This window comes from Ammospiza nelsoni, chromosome 19 (assembly GCF_027579445.1).
Source record: "Ammospiza nelsoni isolate bAmmNel1 chromosome 19, bAmmNel1.pri, whole genome shotgun sequence".
Classification (NCBI taxonomy): domain Eukaryota; kingdom Metazoa; phylum Chordata; class Aves; order Passeriformes; family Passerellidae; genus Ammospiza; species Ammospiza nelsoni.
This window is the reverse complement of record NC_080651.1, coordinates 6307624-6324665: the sequence shown is the minus strand read 5'-3', so window position 1 is coordinate 6324665 and position 17042 is coordinate 6307624. Positions and strand designations below refer to the sequence as shown.

The 17042-nt window shown below is 45.3% G+C and overlaps 1 protein-coding gene across 3 annotated transcripts; it reads right to left on the bottom strand.

The window, feature by feature from the left end:
• Positions 1 to 2008: 2008 nt before the first annotated feature.
• Positions 2009 to 13111, bottom strand: LOC132081980 (uncharacterized). Of its 3 annotated transcripts, none has more exons than XM_059485979.1 (6): positions 12800 to 13111; positions 8578 to 8731; positions 6976 to 7284; positions 5506 to 5661; positions 4651 to 4770; positions 2009 to 3380 (listed from the first exon to the last, which is right to left on the bottom strand). In XM_059485979.1, exons 2-6 carry the CDS (start codon positions 8639 to 8641, stop codon positions 3277 to 3279), a joined length of 753 nt encoding a protein of 250 aa, XP_059341962.1. In that variant the 5' UTR covers positions 8642 to 8731; positions 12800 to 13111; the 3' UTR covers positions 2009 to 3276. The 3 variants fall into 3 exon arrangements, with proteins under 3 accessions (XP_059341962.1, XP_059341965.1, XP_059341964.1); XM_059485982.1 differs by lacking the exon at positions 4651 to 4770 and adding an exon at positions 4771 to 4867 and having other exon boundaries at positions 5521 to 5661; positions 12800 to 13108; XM_059485981.1 differs by having other exon boundaries at positions 5521 to 5661; positions 12800 to 13107.
• Between the last annotated feature and the right edge of the window lie 3931 nt (positions 13112 to 17042).

Below are 17042 nucleotides of genomic sequence, written 5' to 3'. Positions count from 1 at the left end.
TAAAACTATACTAAAGAAAGAGAAAGGATACATCAGAAGGCTTCACAAGAATGAATAGTAAAAACCTGTGACTCCTCAGAGCCTCGACTCAGCTGGACCATGATTGGTCATGAAATTAAAACAATTCACATGGAACCAATCAAACATTCACCTGTTGGTAAACAATGTCCAATCCACATTCCAAAGCAGCAGACACTGGAGACAATTATTGTTTTCATTTCTCTCTGAGGCTTCTCAGCTTCCCAGGAAAAAATCCTGGGCAAAGAGGACTTTCAGAAAATATCATGGTGACAGCATAAGTTAAAGCAAACTATCAAATAGATTTTAACAGTCAGCAAATGCAACACATGGTTACAACGGGGAAGTGATCTGGAGAGTGCCTGACCCTCCTCTTTCCCCTCTTCCCTACTATCCCAGGTATCTCCACAGATCCAGAAGATCTTTTCCTTTGGCCCCTGCCTTTGACACACAGAACAACCTTTATTAGTTTTTTTTCAGCCTGTGCAAGCTGTCCCCCAGGCAGTGACAAGCAGCAGTGCCAGCCCTGCCATAGCGTGCAGCTGGGTCTGCGAGCAGCAATGCTTCCTCCCAGCCCACAGCTCACGCTTTCACCACGCTGCCCTCTTCCACCCTGGCTCTCAGCACAGCCTTTTCAGCAGGGATTTCACAGGGAGCCTCTGTTCCAAACAAACCTGTGCCAGTCTCAGCCAGTTTGGGCTTCTGCAGATTCACAGGGACTGAAAGCAGCCTGTGGGAGCAGAATTCTCATGGATTGCTGGTGGCTGGGCTGAGCTGCTGAGCTCATCCTTCCCTGCCATCTGAAACAGCTTGGGATTCCTCCTGGAAAACCACCTTGCTGTTAGACAAGAAAAATATATCTACAGGGCAGTCTTCAGGTCAGTCAGGTGATAAAGAAACCAAAGTCCAGTGCATGATGTCATCTCTGCATGGCACCAGATATCCTCTGACATGCAGATAAAGGAGAAAGTACCAGTGCCACTCCCTGTCACAGCAGGCACAGAGGGCTGTGACAGTGACAGGAGTCACACAACCCCAGCCCAAGGTACCTCAGCACACAGCACCACGTGTAGGAATTACAGCCTTTGCCCCTGTGAATCCACACCAACCCTTTTTCTCTGGGGCATCATCTGCTGGTCCTGGTTCTTCACTGCAAGGTGTCTCAAAGAAAAGCCAGAAAGTGGGGAAAGGAAATGCACTGCACCCCCTGTTTGTGAGCTGAACCCCTGCTTGTGCAGGACAAGGAGCCCTGTGCATGCACTGTTGCACTCCCATCTCAGGCATCTCCTGATGGAAACTGGAAGTGCCTGTGCTGGTGCTGGCAGAGCTTGCTGCAGCTTTGCTGCTCTGAGGAACTTGGCAGCTGTGAGGAACTCAGCAGGAACCCTTGGAGTTGCTGCACAAGAATCCAAGCATTTAATGGAAAAACTGATGGTTATTTACTGACTCCACATCTTTGCCAAATGGACCACTGAGGAAAAAGAGTTGCCCAGCAATTAAATATTAATTTTCTGAAGCATTGAGCAAGTTATGCTGATGGAGTCTCCCTCCCAAGCACCGATAGATGTTCTCTTAACTATTCACTTGCTTCACCTAAAAATAAGAATTGCAATTGAAATTGTAACATCAGAGTTCCTCTTGGTCTGATCATATCAAAGAAGGTTTCAAAACCAACTCCTCCACCAACAGAACTGCTCTGTCAGACTGCACCTCAGTCTCCCTGTGTCATTTCTTGGCTGCTCTGGCACCTGCAGTGCCTTTCATGCCCAGTGACCTGAGCAGCTCAGCACCTTCCCAAGCTTCAAAGGCCTTGGCAAAAGAGTGGTTTCTGTCACTCACACAGAAAATGTAGTTCTCTTTGTAGATTCCCTGGATAATCCTATTAGTTCTCAAAATACAAACTGCAGTAAACTCAGTCTGATAACTGGAGCTGGTGTCAGATCTAAATCAGGAATGCAAAGGCAAGAAAAAGTGGCAGAGAAGAAAACACTTTTTTTTTTAAGAAGAATTTAATAACATCAGGGAATTGGATAACACAGATTCTCTGAAAGATGAGTGCAGAAGGTGTAAATCCAGCCTACATTGAGAAACAAAGGTATGCAAATGTATAATGAGACCCTCAGAGCTCTCCAATGACCCCAGTAACCAAAGGAGCTGAAAACAAACATTTGTACAATGAATAGCAAGGAACAGAGGCATCAAATGGGAATCACCTGTTCAAAGTGTTGGAGATCTCTTAAAACATCACCAGCAAGGGGATCAGTAAAATCCAGATTTGATATTAAGCATCAGCACAACAGAGTTTGTTGGCAAGGTTCACTCTGCTACTGACTGGATGGTTGAGACACATTGAGGAAAAAACAAGCAACAAACAAAATCCAGTCAAAGCAGAAATGAACCGAGAACTGTGTGTGTGCTTGTGTTTAGCTGTGTGGCAAAAGGACAGGGATTCAGCAAACATTCACATTGCTTTAGGCATTTGCTTCTCCCCTTGTGCTGCCACTGATTTTTGCTCAACAGTCCTGATAGTAAATTAGATCTAATGCAAAAGCTGAGGATTTACTCAAATCAGGTGGGAATGGGGAATGATTTAAGGATATCAAATACCCAAAGTGATTCCTGAGGAGCTGTATTAATCTCACACTGTCTAAACTTGCCTAATTTGTCAGGAAGATTGAAACCAGAGTTCTGCTCAGCCTGGGGACCTCTGTGACTCCGTGCCATTCCTGAGGGAGCTGGACACAGCCTCCCACCCAGCCCTGCACAGGAACACTCAGTCATTCCTCAGCCTGCAGGTGGGGGCAACATCAAATATCTCTTCCAAACTCTTCCAGTTCAACCTACCAGCCAGCTTGTGGTGCAAAAGGCTTTGGTGAATGCAGAGATGACCTGACAATTCAAACAATACAGGCACCTGGGTGCTGCTGTGGCATTACCAAGTGACAGCCATGCAGAGGGCATGGGAAGGATTTCAGAGCTGTTCCCACTTTGTCCCAGAGAGAATTCAGCTGGTTTCAGTGCTGCTGAGTCAGCCACACACCCTGGGGTGCTGCTGTCTGCAGCCAAGCCAAGGAGAGGAGGATGGGGGCTCCTGGTGCTGCCTGTGCTGCTCAAAAGGCCTGGAGCTGGACAAGAGTCACAGTGCTTGGAGAAGGTGTGGATGTGGTGAAGCTACCTTTGTGAAAACAGGACGATTTGGGACTACAAGGGCAGCAGTTCCCATGGAAAATCAGTCTGTGTTCAGCTGGTTGCTGTACATCATGAGAGAGGAGGAGGATGCTGCTGGCAGAGAAGTTTTCTCCCTTGTAGATGGTTATCTGTGAGCCTTTCTCTGTCAGAAGCCTCGCTGTCTTGCCTAGAAACTGCAGAATTGAAAAAAAATATCTGTGAGGCCACCAAAGAAATTGGTAGATTCCTGTTAGAGTTATAAACAAAATGCCTGAATTTGTGAAGTCCTCCAGGCACCTCCCCTCTCCCCTTTGCTTCTGAGCCACCCCTTTCTCCAGCAAGGGGGCAGCTTCAGGGCTCTGCTGTGACCCTGCCCTGGTGCTGTGACCCATCAACTCCTGCCTTAGAGGGGCTCTAGGACAGACCTGAGTCATCACTGGACATTGCACCCCAGGGCAGGACTCAGGGCAGTCATTACTGGTAAATTATTTACCCCTCACACTAATATATCCATTAATCTATTGATGTAACAACAGTGAGACTGGTTTTGTGCTGCCTTTGCTGGGCTGTGCAAGCACTCGTGCAACTCCTCCTGAAACAAATTCAGACTTGGAAATTTAATCCTTTGGCTCTCAGAAAGAAACAACCAGCAGCAGGGGATGCACCAGTTCAGGAACTGAGAGGAGGCCCAGGCTCAGGCATACATGAGGTGCCAAAAACCCTGGAGCCAGGTGGACAAAGGATGGAGGGGGAAAGCCATTATTGCAGGTTCAAGAAGGGTCCACAGAGCCAGTTAATATTGGTTTGCAAAACAAACTTCCCACTTGGATGCATTTAGGAAATCCTTGTTCTTAAATTAAGGCTGGCTCTGGAGCGGGCAGGGCTGGGAGAGGGACCCACTGTCCTGAAGGCCCTGTCAGCCTGGATGTCCTGGCTGGGACACATCCCTGCCAGGGAAGCTGCACAGCAATGCTGAGTCTGGGACTGCCCCAAGGAGGGAACGCTGAGCCCTGTGATTCCTTGGCCCTGCCACTGCTTCCCCCTTGCTTCAGGAGGAAGCAGTGAGGAAATTCCTTCTGTGCTCATTTTTCACAACAAAGCCACCGGATGGGCACTGTGATGGACATTCCTGCAGTTCTTAATGATGTTCACTGGGCTGACAGCCATTCAGTTATCCTGGGAACTGGCTCCAATACTGTATAAAATTTGCCCACTGGCAGACAATGTTTCCAAAGCCTGACTAAGCTTGTCCACCAAGACCCATCTTGGTCTCTAACAGTAAACATCCAGGGAGAAAACTGATGGAAATTTTTTTTTCTTTGTTTTTTTCTGCCAGCCCAGTGAACATCATTAAGAACTGCAGGAACAGCACAATGGAGATGAGATCCAGGAGGAAAACCCTTTATGCTTTTCCCCCTTCCAGGTATGGGACCCACGGGCAACACACAATTTGTCAGACTGTACCTTGGCGACGCCACAGCCGCAAGAAGTAAAACATGCCCCATCCTGTGCAAACCCCAACAAACAGGAATGCCAGCCAGATGCCAAGGCTGCTCTTTTTGCTGGTGAGAAATTCAGGATTACCTGCAGAGTAGAAGAAAACAGAGCATCCAAGTGAAGCAAGCAGGAGTGCTAAGCCATGAGCTGCCTCGTAAGCACCACACAGAGGAACTGGCCCCATCTGATAAAGAGAGAAGGAACTGATGAATGAGAGATCAAAGAGCCTCTGGATCATCATGTTTTACAGAAGGTACCTGGCATAATGCTCACTTTATCAACACTCAAAGCAAATTCTTGTCACCCCACCACAACAGATACTTTTGAACATCAACCTTATCTGAAATAACCAACAAGTGGTGAGACCCATCCTTGATGAAGTGTTCAAATAAGGAAATCCACTTTGACTGGTTTTTAAAAACTTTTTTGTCAACTAAAGGTGACATTTATATATTCAAATTTCTTTCATAGTAGAAACCCCTGTCATCTTCCTTAGCTCATGGACAAAAAATGTCCTCATTTAGCACTTAGGTCAGGTCAATTCTTGGGAACTTTTTGCACACCCATCATGTACCCCCTTCCCTCAGCACCCCTGTGTCTGTCACTATGTAATTACAGGAACTTGAGCCTGTAGACATCTCTGTCCAGGACTGGCCATGTCCATTTGCCAAGGTAAAGTTTCTGAGACTGGCTGGCTGCAGCATGTGTGGATTCAAATTATGAATGTACAGGATATCTCCCTGCCCATGTAAACTCTGTTCACATCAAGCTGTCTGGACAAGCCCCTCTCAAAGCAAAAGGCCAACATAAGAAGAGATTAACCTAGAATTCCCTCACCAGGAATGGGAACTGCCAGTGCACTGTGTTTTGGATGTGACTCCTGAATGTAGCACTTCAAAGGGTTTTGTCGCCAGGCATTTGCCTCTGCTTCACAGCAAACAGTCTGGTTCTCAGTACTGATGTTACCTCCTCCATTTTCTGAGAAATATGAAAGGCAAAAAAAGTTTTGATTATAAATATGGATCATGTAGAAGATCTTCAGTGAAGGGCTAAAGATGTTGAAGAGGTTAATAGATTAAAAAAGTGGATCATGTTGCACAAAATGTTGGAGATTGCTATGATTGCTACAAGCTGGGGATGTTTCATTCCCTAACAGTCCAAATCAACCATTGTCATTAGATTTCCTTTTCACCAAAGCTGAGGAGTTGTTCTGGGAATCAAAAATGGAAATATTTGAAGAAGGTAAGAAAGTTTTCACACACAGTTAAGAATAACAAAACATCTGTAAAAATCCTATCATTACCTTTATGCAATAAAAATCTACAAAAAATTTTTGCAATTGCCTTTTACCCACAGGAACCAAAGAAGAGGAACAAGCAAGTACCTTGTTGCAAATCTCTAGTAGTAGCTGAGTAAATCTCTAGGACACTGGAGTGCATCTCCTACCAACTCTTCATCCCACTGTGCCATTGAAGAGCTTATTCTTCTTCAAAGAGAATCTGGAAAACTCCCTCCTGCCATCACCTACACATCCACTCCTTCCCCTCTTAGGGGATACAGACATCCCTGTCTACAGCAATTTCCAGATTTCACTGTGAATGCTGCAGTGTCACCAAACTTTGACATTGTAGTGACAGCACACAGATATTTTGCAGTGATGAGCATAAATACAGGAGAGAAATGGCTTATGGTGGCCAGAAATTAAATACAGGAGGAATGACTAGGCTAATAAAAGCCTATTAGGTTAGGCTAAATAAAAGCCCTGCAACCTGAGCCACCATGAAGTTTTGCCCTCATGGAGCCACTTGCTTCATGTACTGACAGGTGTGTGAATTCCTGATTCTGGCAGTTTTGTGAGGAGGCTGGAAAGATGCTCCTGGGTGTTTATTGAATTGGACAGAAGAGCAGCACAGAGTAGCTCCTGAGGATGGATCTGGCTCTGGGTGTGTTCTGGCTGAACCAGGTGGGATTCACACATTGCAACGTGGCACAGAATTTCACCATGGGAGTTGCTGTTGCCAAAAAAACCCTAAAATAAAAATGTATCTTTAGAAGTCACAGTAACATGTGTTTATCTGAATCTCTCCTAGTGTCGTTTTAAGCAGTGTTTGACCTGAAAGAGCTGAATAACTTTTGTGAATTTTACTTTATGACTTTTTCTCTCAGAAGAAACCAAATCATTCCAGTTTAGTCATTCATAAGCCTTGCTGTATGCCCACATAGAAAACAATTCAGTTTCCTCCCAGAAATATGTTTTCCATCAGTTAATAACCAGGTTCCCAGCAAGCATACCTCCACAATTCAGGATGCCACACCAGTGTTTTGGTGGCACAGTTTCATCCCAGATGCCATAAATTTCTTCAGGACAGAAATTTGCTTGCTCAAAGCAAACAGTGATGTGTGATTCATTGGCCATCAACTCAACTGTTACACCTGGAATAGTGCTTTTCTTGTGCTGTATTTCAGCAATTTTTGTACAGTCGTTAAAATCAATTCCCTCATCCTTGCGTTTGCAGCTTTCCCAGTCCTCACAGCGGTAGACTGCCATAGCTTTGCTGCCTCGTGTCCACCCAGCAGGGCCAGCAGTGGACATGGCAATACCTAAATCAGAAAAAAAAAACAAAGAAAAAGACTTTCCATCAGTTTTCTCCCTGGATGTTTACTGTTAGAGAACAGGATGGGTCTTGGTGGACAAGCTTAGTCAGGCTTTGGAAACATTGTCTGCCAGTGGGCAAATTTTATACAGTACTGGGGCCAGTTCCCAGGATAACTTTTGGGGTAGAAACATGATGGAATTTCCCCACTACTTCCATTGTTTTTTTAACTGGGAAGCTGGCAGCTTGGGAGGTGAGTTGAAAGATGTTTCTCTTGCTGAGCTCCTCTCCTCTTGTCCTCTTTCCTTCCCAAACTCCTTGGCACAATCCCACCAGGTGTCCCTCCAACACACTGCCAGATCCCAGGACCACTGAAGCTCAGGGCTGAGCTGCCACACTGCCCACCCTGGGTGAATGTCCCAGGTTGCCTCCCTCAGACACTCCCAGGAAAGAGTCAGTCCTCTGGGATTGGACTCACCTCATCTGACATCTGACAGACCCAAACCCCTCCCAAAAGAGGAGATTGTGACATCTTGGAGTCTTTCGGTTGCTGTGTCCCCAAGAATGTTAAAAGTCTCTTTTCCCAGCCTGAGTGCTTGAAGAATGAGTTGGAGCTCTTCAGTTTTTGGTCTCAAGGTTGTTTATTGTGTCTTATCTATAAAAAATTTTCTCCTGCCCTGCTGAGGTCCATCCAGCAGGACAGTTCCAGGCACTCTGCCTGCCCCCAGGGCGGTGTTATGTCTTTATACTAAAAACTACATATACAATGTTTGCAATTACTTCCCAATACCTCTCACCTGTGTTAGACGGTGAGCCAATCCCAAAGTGCCAACATCACAGCAGAAGATGGAGGCCAAGAAGAAGAAGGAGAAAGGCTGGACACACCCAGTTCCCTCCATCTTGCCCCCTGAACCTCCATTCCAGAAACCCCAAAATCTACTTTTCCACCTTGTGATAACTTCACTATTATTCTACCTAAACTGTGGTGGGTTGCTGATCTTCATCTAAGGTTGGTAATTTGCTCCACAGGTCATAATCAAACCCACAGGTGTTTTGGGCTCCATGCCAGGGTTTCTGAACCCATTGGCAGGGGTCCTGCCCATCCTGGACAGCCAGAGGGATGTTCTGGGTTCCCACAGGGACAGGTCAAACACGTCAACCTTCACCTCCTAAATTTCTCTTCTCACCTTAGAGGTTTTGTGGTCTTGGTTTTAACTGGGCACAGCTGAATTTATCCTAACAGAGGTTTTGAGCTATGGAAGAGCAGGGAAAATTGCTGAGATCAAACACAGAGACTCACTTGGATGGGGAGCAGCAAGAGCCAGGAGCAGGAACCCCATGTGCAGGAGGTGGGGAGAGTCCATGGGGCTGCCCGGGGCGGTGAGCTCCAGCAGGGCTGGAGCTCTCCCAGATCCTCCACAGCGCCAGGGCAGGCTCCCCCCTCAGTCTTCTCCCTGTGGGAATTAAAGGCAGTGCTTAGCACCCAGTGTCTCTGCTCTCTGTGTCCAGACAAAAAGATAACAAATGTCAGACGGCAGCTTCTAGCCCAGGTCACGGGATGGGGGCAAGGCAGAGGAACCCTCACACTGCTCACACAGCGGCTACTGCACTCCACAAGGGCCAAACTCAGAGCCCTTCCCACCTCTGGCTCATGCACAGCAGCAGGAGACACCAGGTCCTTCTGCAGGGAGGGGGAAATCCCTCCTGAGCCTGCTGGGCAGGGGGCTCCGTGTCCACGTCCTCCTGCACACACCCCTCAGCAGGAGCAGCAAATAACAGCTGGATTTGCTGCCAAATGTTCCCAAGTTGAGTTTCCAAGCTCCAAAGTTTGCTCAAATTGTGCAAAGCCCACCAGAAAACTAAGGAAGACGGATTATGCTGATTGAATGTTTCACTTGGCCTAAGATTAAATATTTATTGTCAAATCGAATTATATTTTTAATTTAGGAGATCTGATGGGAAATATCTGTTCAAGTCAAATGAACAAACAAACAATAACTTGGTATTTCTTTTCAAAACATCCTTGGATTTAGTCAGAAGTTAGTTTTCATTTAAATAACACGACTTTGTGATGTATGTTTTAGCAAAATACTCGCAAAATAAGGAAAAAAATTATAGAAAATTCACCTAACTTTCCTCACACAACTAGCTCTGGGAAACATAAACTGCTTTGTTCCTGGGAGCTTTTCATCTAAAGCTTTCATAAAAACAACATTTTTTTGCTGCCACAACCTGAGAAGAACTGTGAGGAAATTTCCAAATTAGTTATATGTTAATTCCTACTTACACATTCAACAGAAGTTAATAAATGCTTATCTCATATGGTCTATGCTGATCTACATCTGATGAGAATTCTACTCCATTTCCCAGAAACAGGTGAGCCAGGAGCAACACAACCCAAGGACATGCCCTTCCAGCTTCCAGCAGGTTCTGACACTGTCCTTGAGACCAGCTGCAAAATTTCCTGTGGAATAAAACCTGGGACACCTCAGGCTCCCACCTCTGCCCTGAGCAGGATGCAAACCCAGGGAATGCTGGAGAGGGCTGGGCCCCTGGCACTGCACCCTCCAAGGAGTGATCCATCCTCTCCCACCACCACCTTTGCACTCCATGCACAGAGCTCCTGCTCACCTGACAGTCCTGCAAGGATTTCCTCTGCCCCCACCAAGTATTAACCACAATCTCTTCTCTTACATAAAAAATTCATACATAAAAAATTCATCTTCCTCTTCCCATCCATAAAAAAATTCATCCTTTAAAATTTTTCCCCCCCGATAATTCATATTTCACACATTCCTTTTTCCCATTTCCTGCTTTGCAAAGCACTGCTAACAATGCCTGGCCCTCCTTCCCTGCAGATGAGCAGAGTTCCAAGGGATTGACATCAACCTTGGAATCACAGTATCAGGTTTGGAAAAGACTCTTGAGTCCAGCTGTTAACAGGGCACTGCCAAACCCACCACTTAGATCATGTCCCTAAGTGCCACCTCTTCCTGTCTTTTAAATGCCTCCAGAGGATTTGTACCCCAGGGCATATTTGCTGCACAGAACAGCTGCAGCACATCTGGCAGAGTTATTTGCCCAGAGGTTAAGATTTGGGCTTTCCCCAGTAGTTTTCAGTGAGGTCTGTATTTGTATCCTCATTTATTTGGTCCTCTCTTGTGTCTTGCCCCTCTCCTCTTTCTGGGTCAAGGACATGTCCCTTCCCCTTCTCTCTGGTGACATTCCCTCCTTCTCCCCCTCTTCTCTGCAGTTTCAACAGCCAAAACACCATCCACCAAATCTCTGTTCGCCCCAACTGATCTCTCTTAAAATCTGGAGACTCTCCAGCTGTCTTGGCCAGCTCCTGCCAGCAGTTTTAAGCTTACTTGAATAAAACTCTCAAATCTAAAGTGAAACACATTCTTTGGACAGACAAAACATTTTCCATTCAGGTTTTTTTGCATGTTTCCCTTTCTTTTTCTAAGTAATACAAACTTTCACTTAGCAGAGCTTCTGAGGTTTTCTACAGAGCTGTAACAAAGTAAAGGCAGACCCTAAAAGCAGATCAGGAGCAAGCAGTAGGTGAATAAAGGAACAAACAGGAAGGGCTGAGTTTCCTTCAGCAAACACCAGCCACTCACACCCAGGGCAGACCTGACCCACCTGAGATCACCAGCAGGAGAAAGAGGATTTGACAGGAAATCTGCAGAGCTCTAACAAGGTCCTTTGGTTTTGTTTTTGAAAGGATCTCTTTGAGGGAACAGCACTACCTGAAACTCTCAGGATTTTCCTTCTCCCCATAGCATCATAACAAACACAAGACATAACTCCAGTGTTTGCCAAGAGAAGGGTGAAAATCAGTCTCTAATGCCATAACATCACTTTCAGCAGAGCAAAAGTTTTCTCTCAAAGTTAAAATCTGATGACCTGGAATACTCTGACCCGTGTTTCCTCCTACTTCAGCACAAATTGAACCAGGTCGCTGCCTCTCCAGTGTGTGTCCTCAGGCTTTCTGCCTCTGTCACAGCTGAGTGGGGACCCCCAAAGTGTCCCCACAACATCCCCAGGAGCCAGCAGAGCAGAGCTGCTGCCCCAGGGTTCACATGTTAACATCCCCTAACAGGGTTAACATCCCCTCTCCAAACGACCATTAAGCACATTCATGGGCACACAAAATCCAGTGCTGTTCTCGAGCTGTAAACACTGCATTTTCTCATCTTCTTCCAGTCACATCCCCTGGGCTCTACAGCTTCAGGAGCAAATTAGTCTGTGAGTTTTATAGTCAGAACATGGTGGAACAAGACATCATAATTTCTAAAATATTTATGTGGCACCCTAAGCATCCTGTGGGAAAGGTTTAAGTTGCAGTCAGCTTGGAGAAAATAGTACTGTTAAAGGAAGTAAGGCAGCAACAGAATGAAACTCAAGGAACCTCAGAAGATCCTACAGATTTTATTCTCTACTCTAAGTTCTTTCCCAGAAAAGGAGAAGTATTTACATAAGAGAATTTTGGTATCACTTTCCTTATCACGTTTCCCTTACTGGTCTGTTGTCACTGTCAACAAGCCTTCGTGACAAAGAAACAAAACAATACAAAATCATGTGAGGAGATAAAGCAGCTCTTTCCCGAGTGTATGATTGCAGTTTGTATCCACAGTTACAACAAGCCATAGCAGAGAGAGCAACCGGCAGGACATTGTGGTTGAGCTGAGAAATCTCTGCAAAAAATATTAAGTGTAAAGCACACTTTGGCTTTCCTCTACCTGCTCTGAAAAAAATTTTCCACAGCATTATAAAACATTGGTAACATTTTTTTTACTGCCTGCAGTACATTAAGTAGAATGAAGTGTTTCACTGGTTTAATTTCTTCTATTTTAAAACCACTGATGCTTTGTATTTTGGTTCTGTCTTGTTTCATTCTGAACCCAGAGCTGCCAGGCTGGATTGTTCATTAGTCAGGCTGGACTTGTGGAAATGCACAGTCAGCTCCTTGAAAAGAAGAGCTGCAGGGATTTCTCCTGCAACCCTTCTGACAAATTCTCCCTCATTTGCAAACATGACAGGATGGAACTTTTGGAAAAGAAGATATTAGCAAGACATGCTAATGAGCTTTGAGGGGAAAAAAGGAGGTTAATGGGCATGGGAAAAACTATTCAGAAATTACATGAACAGGAAAATGTTGTTAATACATTTATTCTATTATTTCTGAGGTCACTCACACTATTATACAAATGCACCAAGAGGAAGCTGTTGGGTTTCTGCATTCCTACAATCAGTGTGAGTTCACACAGAGCTCTCTGGAAGTTCCAGTCTGGGCTACAAATGTGATATTATTTAGTCACAAAGATCACCAGTAATACATGTTCTTCCCCAGCAATACATGATCTTCCCTATGCAGAAAATGTGCAGCACACTGAGAATTTCCCTCCTGCCACAGACATCTCAGTGCCTGCTTCTGAATGTTTACTTCAAAACAAGAAAGCAAGAATTTGTAAGAGAACAGGGTGGAAGACAGGACCCTCTAAAGAGGAAGACAGTACCTCAGAAGCTGTTTGTGTCTAAGTCCTCATGCCTCTTCCCTTCTCCAAGTGCCTGAGCAGCCTTGCCAGATCCAAGTTCATTGAGCTCCTCTTCCAGAGGAAAGCAGAAGTCAATGGGATCACAGAGAAAAATCATTTCACTGGCTCCTCCCATCTTTAAATGCAACTCATCTTGTAAGAAACTGCACTTTCACTTTCGATTCACACGTTACAGTATCACAGTTAGCAGTATCACAGAGCAATGCAAACCAGATAAGTCCATGCTGCTGTGAGTCCAGGAACAGGTGGAATTTGCAGGAATGCTGGAACTGCAGGAACTTAGCTGGATCTGATAATGGCAATGCTTTCTCCCAGTCCACAGTTCACTCTTTCACTATGCCACTCCTCTTACACTTTGTCCCTATTTTTTATCACGTGATCTACAACCCAGAAAGTCCAGACAAGGAGTTTCTGCTTGCAAATTTTGCTCCTCAGAAAAGGAGAGATTCTGGAAGGATTCACGTGCTTGGTGTTTGCTGAGCACTGCAGCACCTCTGCCCTTGTAGTGGAAGATGTGGAGGCTGACCCTTAGGGAAACTCAGTTTCAGGGGTTTATTTAGCAGACATCATACAGAACTGATCAGCCTTCAATTTAATCCCTGTGCTCCACACCCACACTGCCCCTCCAGTGAATTTGGGCTTTGCTCTCACAGTCCCAGCTCAGGCCAGCAGCTGTGTGTTAAAAAAATGCTCCAAAAGTGGGACATTTTATCTATCATTCATATCTATCTATCAGTCTGTCATTTTACTTTCATGTTTCAGGTTCAGGAACATTAAACTGGAGACATTTCCTCAAAGAGAAAACCAAACTACAACTACAACAAACACAGCCGAAACAAAACCCAAAACAAAACCCACAACAAAACTCCTTGTTTCCCTATTACCTGTGCCCTTGTCACCCTGCCCTGGCCCAGAAGGAACACCAGCATACAGATGAGGTTTCTACATCTCTAGGGAAGTGGAATATTGGCAAAGGAAGCTCCTGAGGTGGGTAATCATTACCCAGGAATGACCCCCACAAGGTGATGTGGTCATTCTTGTACAAACCCCAGGTCTGCAGTATTTTTCCCTCCAGTGCCCTGGCACTCAGCACAGTCTGGCAGTGACCTCACAGCAGGGTCACACTCCAAACAAACATGTTGTGCTAATCCCAACCAGCCTCCAATGCCCCCTGGCACCAAATCCTCGCCCTAAAACCACCCCTGGCAGCAGAGTCTCACTGGGTGCCACGGGCTGGTCTGGGCTGCTCAACCAGCACTCCCTCAGTGTGTGGTAACATGAGATGTGAATTACCACAAGGAAACGAGCTGCAGTTATGAAATGCAGCAGTTAAACCACAATCTGGGGGGTTTGAGGCTCCCAGAAGATTGCTTGGTTTGAGGAATTGCTGAAAGGACTGAAGCCTTCATTCAAACCCAGCCAACCTAAGTAGCAGCTGCTCTAGTGCAAGCTGGCACCACTGAAGAGAGCAATATGCTGGGAATATGACTTAAAATTTTCATTTTTCTTTTGTTGTGATTAATTTTCACAGAACGGGTTAGTCTCCAAGAACAGGATTTGGTAATACCAAACCACACAAGAGTTGTTTCAGATTCACCTCTTCCTCAGAGATACAGCATTGAACTCCTCTGGCTCTGCCATAATGTGATTTTTCCACTTTCAGTTTTCTCTCTGAGTGATACCAAGTTCCTCAAAAATCTGCTTTCTGCAAGCATAGGGCAGAAATTCAGGGGTAACACATGCTGGCTAATTTAGAATTATCAGGAACAGGCAAAGATCGTGTGTACACAAAAACATCTTGGAGAAGTTTTAGTTTGTATGGAGTTTGCACTGCATCTTTTGACTATAAACTGTGTGATAAATAGAAAAAAATATTAGTAATTCATGTATTCAGTAAGGAGCTTTGCCTTTTTGTTAATTAGATTGTATTTATTCTGCAATAATCCCACAAACTCCACTCCTGAACAATGCTTCATTTCAACTTCCAAAAGAGAGAACCTCCAACAAGAGCTTTCTCCTATGGCCAAGGAATTTTATATTTTGATCCATCCTGACAGCACAAAATCCCTTCTAGCTGAATCCAGAATTTTCAGCCCAGAACACCAATGTTAGCTTTAACCAGAATTTTACCCAGAAACTCAACATGACAAATGAACCAGAAGATATGAAGGTCAAACACTATGAACATAGAAGAACCTCAGTCTTTCTTAGCTATATTCATGATTACAAGAAGTGGTTTGGTCTTGTATTCCTTTTTGTTTCAAGGAACTGTAACATCTTGTATATCTTATTTCATGTTCTGGGAAATTGAAAGTAATAAGGCAGCACAGAGATCCTTCCTTTCCCAGGACTCAGCTTTAACAGTTTTTGTCCCATTAGACTGTTGGTCTCAGTGTGCTTTGTCCATGACTTTGGCTTCCAAATCTCACTTATCTCCACTTTCATGGTGATGAGGAATTCCCCTGGCAATGTGATATGTTAAGAAAATAGATCATGAGGTAATTTATGGAAGATAAAAAGGGTAACCCCAATGGTTCATGACAGCCATTGTAGGGTCATAGTTCTTTTATTGCCAAGCCGTTCACCAGTAACCCCAATGGTTCATGACAGACATTTTAGGGTCATAATTCTTTTATTGCCACGCCGTTCACCAGTCAGGCGCCACAAGAAAAGATAAAGTTGTTTTCTGACGTTGGTTAAAAGGTTACCCTACAAATCTGAGCACACACATTTGGCTTTGCTCAGAAGAGTGACAAGTTACTGTGAGAAACCATGTTTCTTACCTTGGCACCTGTGAATTACTGCAGAAGAAATCAACAGCTACCCAAGGTGTTTCAGGCAGAAAGAGCTCGTGCTAAGCCCCCATGGACACCTCATGAGGAAATCTCTTCCTGGAGGCAGAAGAGAAACCAAGGGCAGGAATGAGAAGAGATTAACTTCTTAACCCCAAGGATAGATGGACTGTAGACAATTTTGATCTTTTGCTTAGAATCATAGAATCATTAAGGTTGGAAAAGGTTTTGGAACCTTAAATCATTAAGGTTCCAAAATTATGAAGTCCAACATTTGACCAAACTTCTCTGACTTCAAGGCCATGGTCAGTAAGAGAGATGAAGCCGCAGGGGTGAGCTTCCTCTGCTACAGGAGCAGGAGTGTCCCATGGGGACACACTTCAGTGTGCCATGGCGGAGCACAGCTCAGGGATGCCCTCATGCTCTGGGCACAAGGTAAATCACAGAATCACAGAATTGGGGTGGAAGGGAACTCAGAGGTGTCAGTAAAGATCCAGTCCCACCCTGTAGGGACACATTCCACTAGACCAGGTTTTTCAGAATCCCATCCAGCCTGGCCTTGGAGACCTCCAGAAGATGGGGCAGCCACAGCTTCTCTGGGAAACTTGTGGCCTCACCATCCTCAGAGCAAAACAACTTCCTCCTAATCTCTCATCCAAAGCTACTCCATAGTCTGAAGCCATTCCCCCTTGCCCTGTCACTGTGCTTGTAAAAGGGCCCTCTCCATGCCCCTTGTAGGCTCCCTGTAGGTCTGGAATCCTCAGCCTCGATAGCTCCCAGGGCTGCAGGGCCACGCAGGGCAGCTGTGCTGGGCAGGACCCCATTGCCAGGGCACAAACACTCCACCAGCTTTCCTTCTGATGAACATGGAAATGGTCTGATGTCCCCCAGGTGCTGTCCCCTGCTCCAGAAATCCACAGGGTGCTGGATGAGCCAGCATCATCTTGATACCACAACACTTCCCCAGCAAAACTACCTGACAGCACAACTGGATGGATGGATGGATGGATGGATGGATGGATGGATGGATGGATGGATGGATGAATGGATGGATGGATGGAGCAAATTAAGGTGATTTTGAACATCACAAGGCAACTGCCCAACTCAGCAGCTGCCCACCAGGCCTGTGCTGTGGCACACAGAGCAGGAGCTTGTGCCAGGCCTAGCAGCTGTGTAGCCACCCAAAACTCACTCATTCATTCACTGCAGGATGATCCAATCACCTTCCCCAGTATTAGGCATTTTCTCTCATAATTTTTTTTTTTTGTTTTATTTAAGTAGTGGGAGAGTTATTTTGAAGCCTGCCAAGAAGCTGCTCTCCCTACAAGATGAGATCATGCACTAGTTGTGCTTGTGCTCCGTTTCATTGTTGAACTGTTTAGAGCTACACATATTGTCGGAATCACCCTGAA

Excerpts from the sequence above, each read along its gene's own strand:
- LOC132081980 (XM_059485979.1), bottom strand. The coding sequence starts at position 8,641 with ATGGACTCTCCCCACCTCCTGCACATGGGGTTCCTGCTCCTGGCTCTT. Across the intron at positions 5,662-6,975 it reads TGGCATCCTGAATTGTGGAG|AAAATGGAGGAGGTAACATC; the intron begins GTATGCTTGCTG and ends CATATTTCTCAG. Across the intron at positions 4,771-5,505 it reads TCCTGGTGAGGGAATTCTAG|GTAATCCTGAATTTCTCACC; the intron begins GTTAATCTCTTC and ends TCTACTCTGCAG.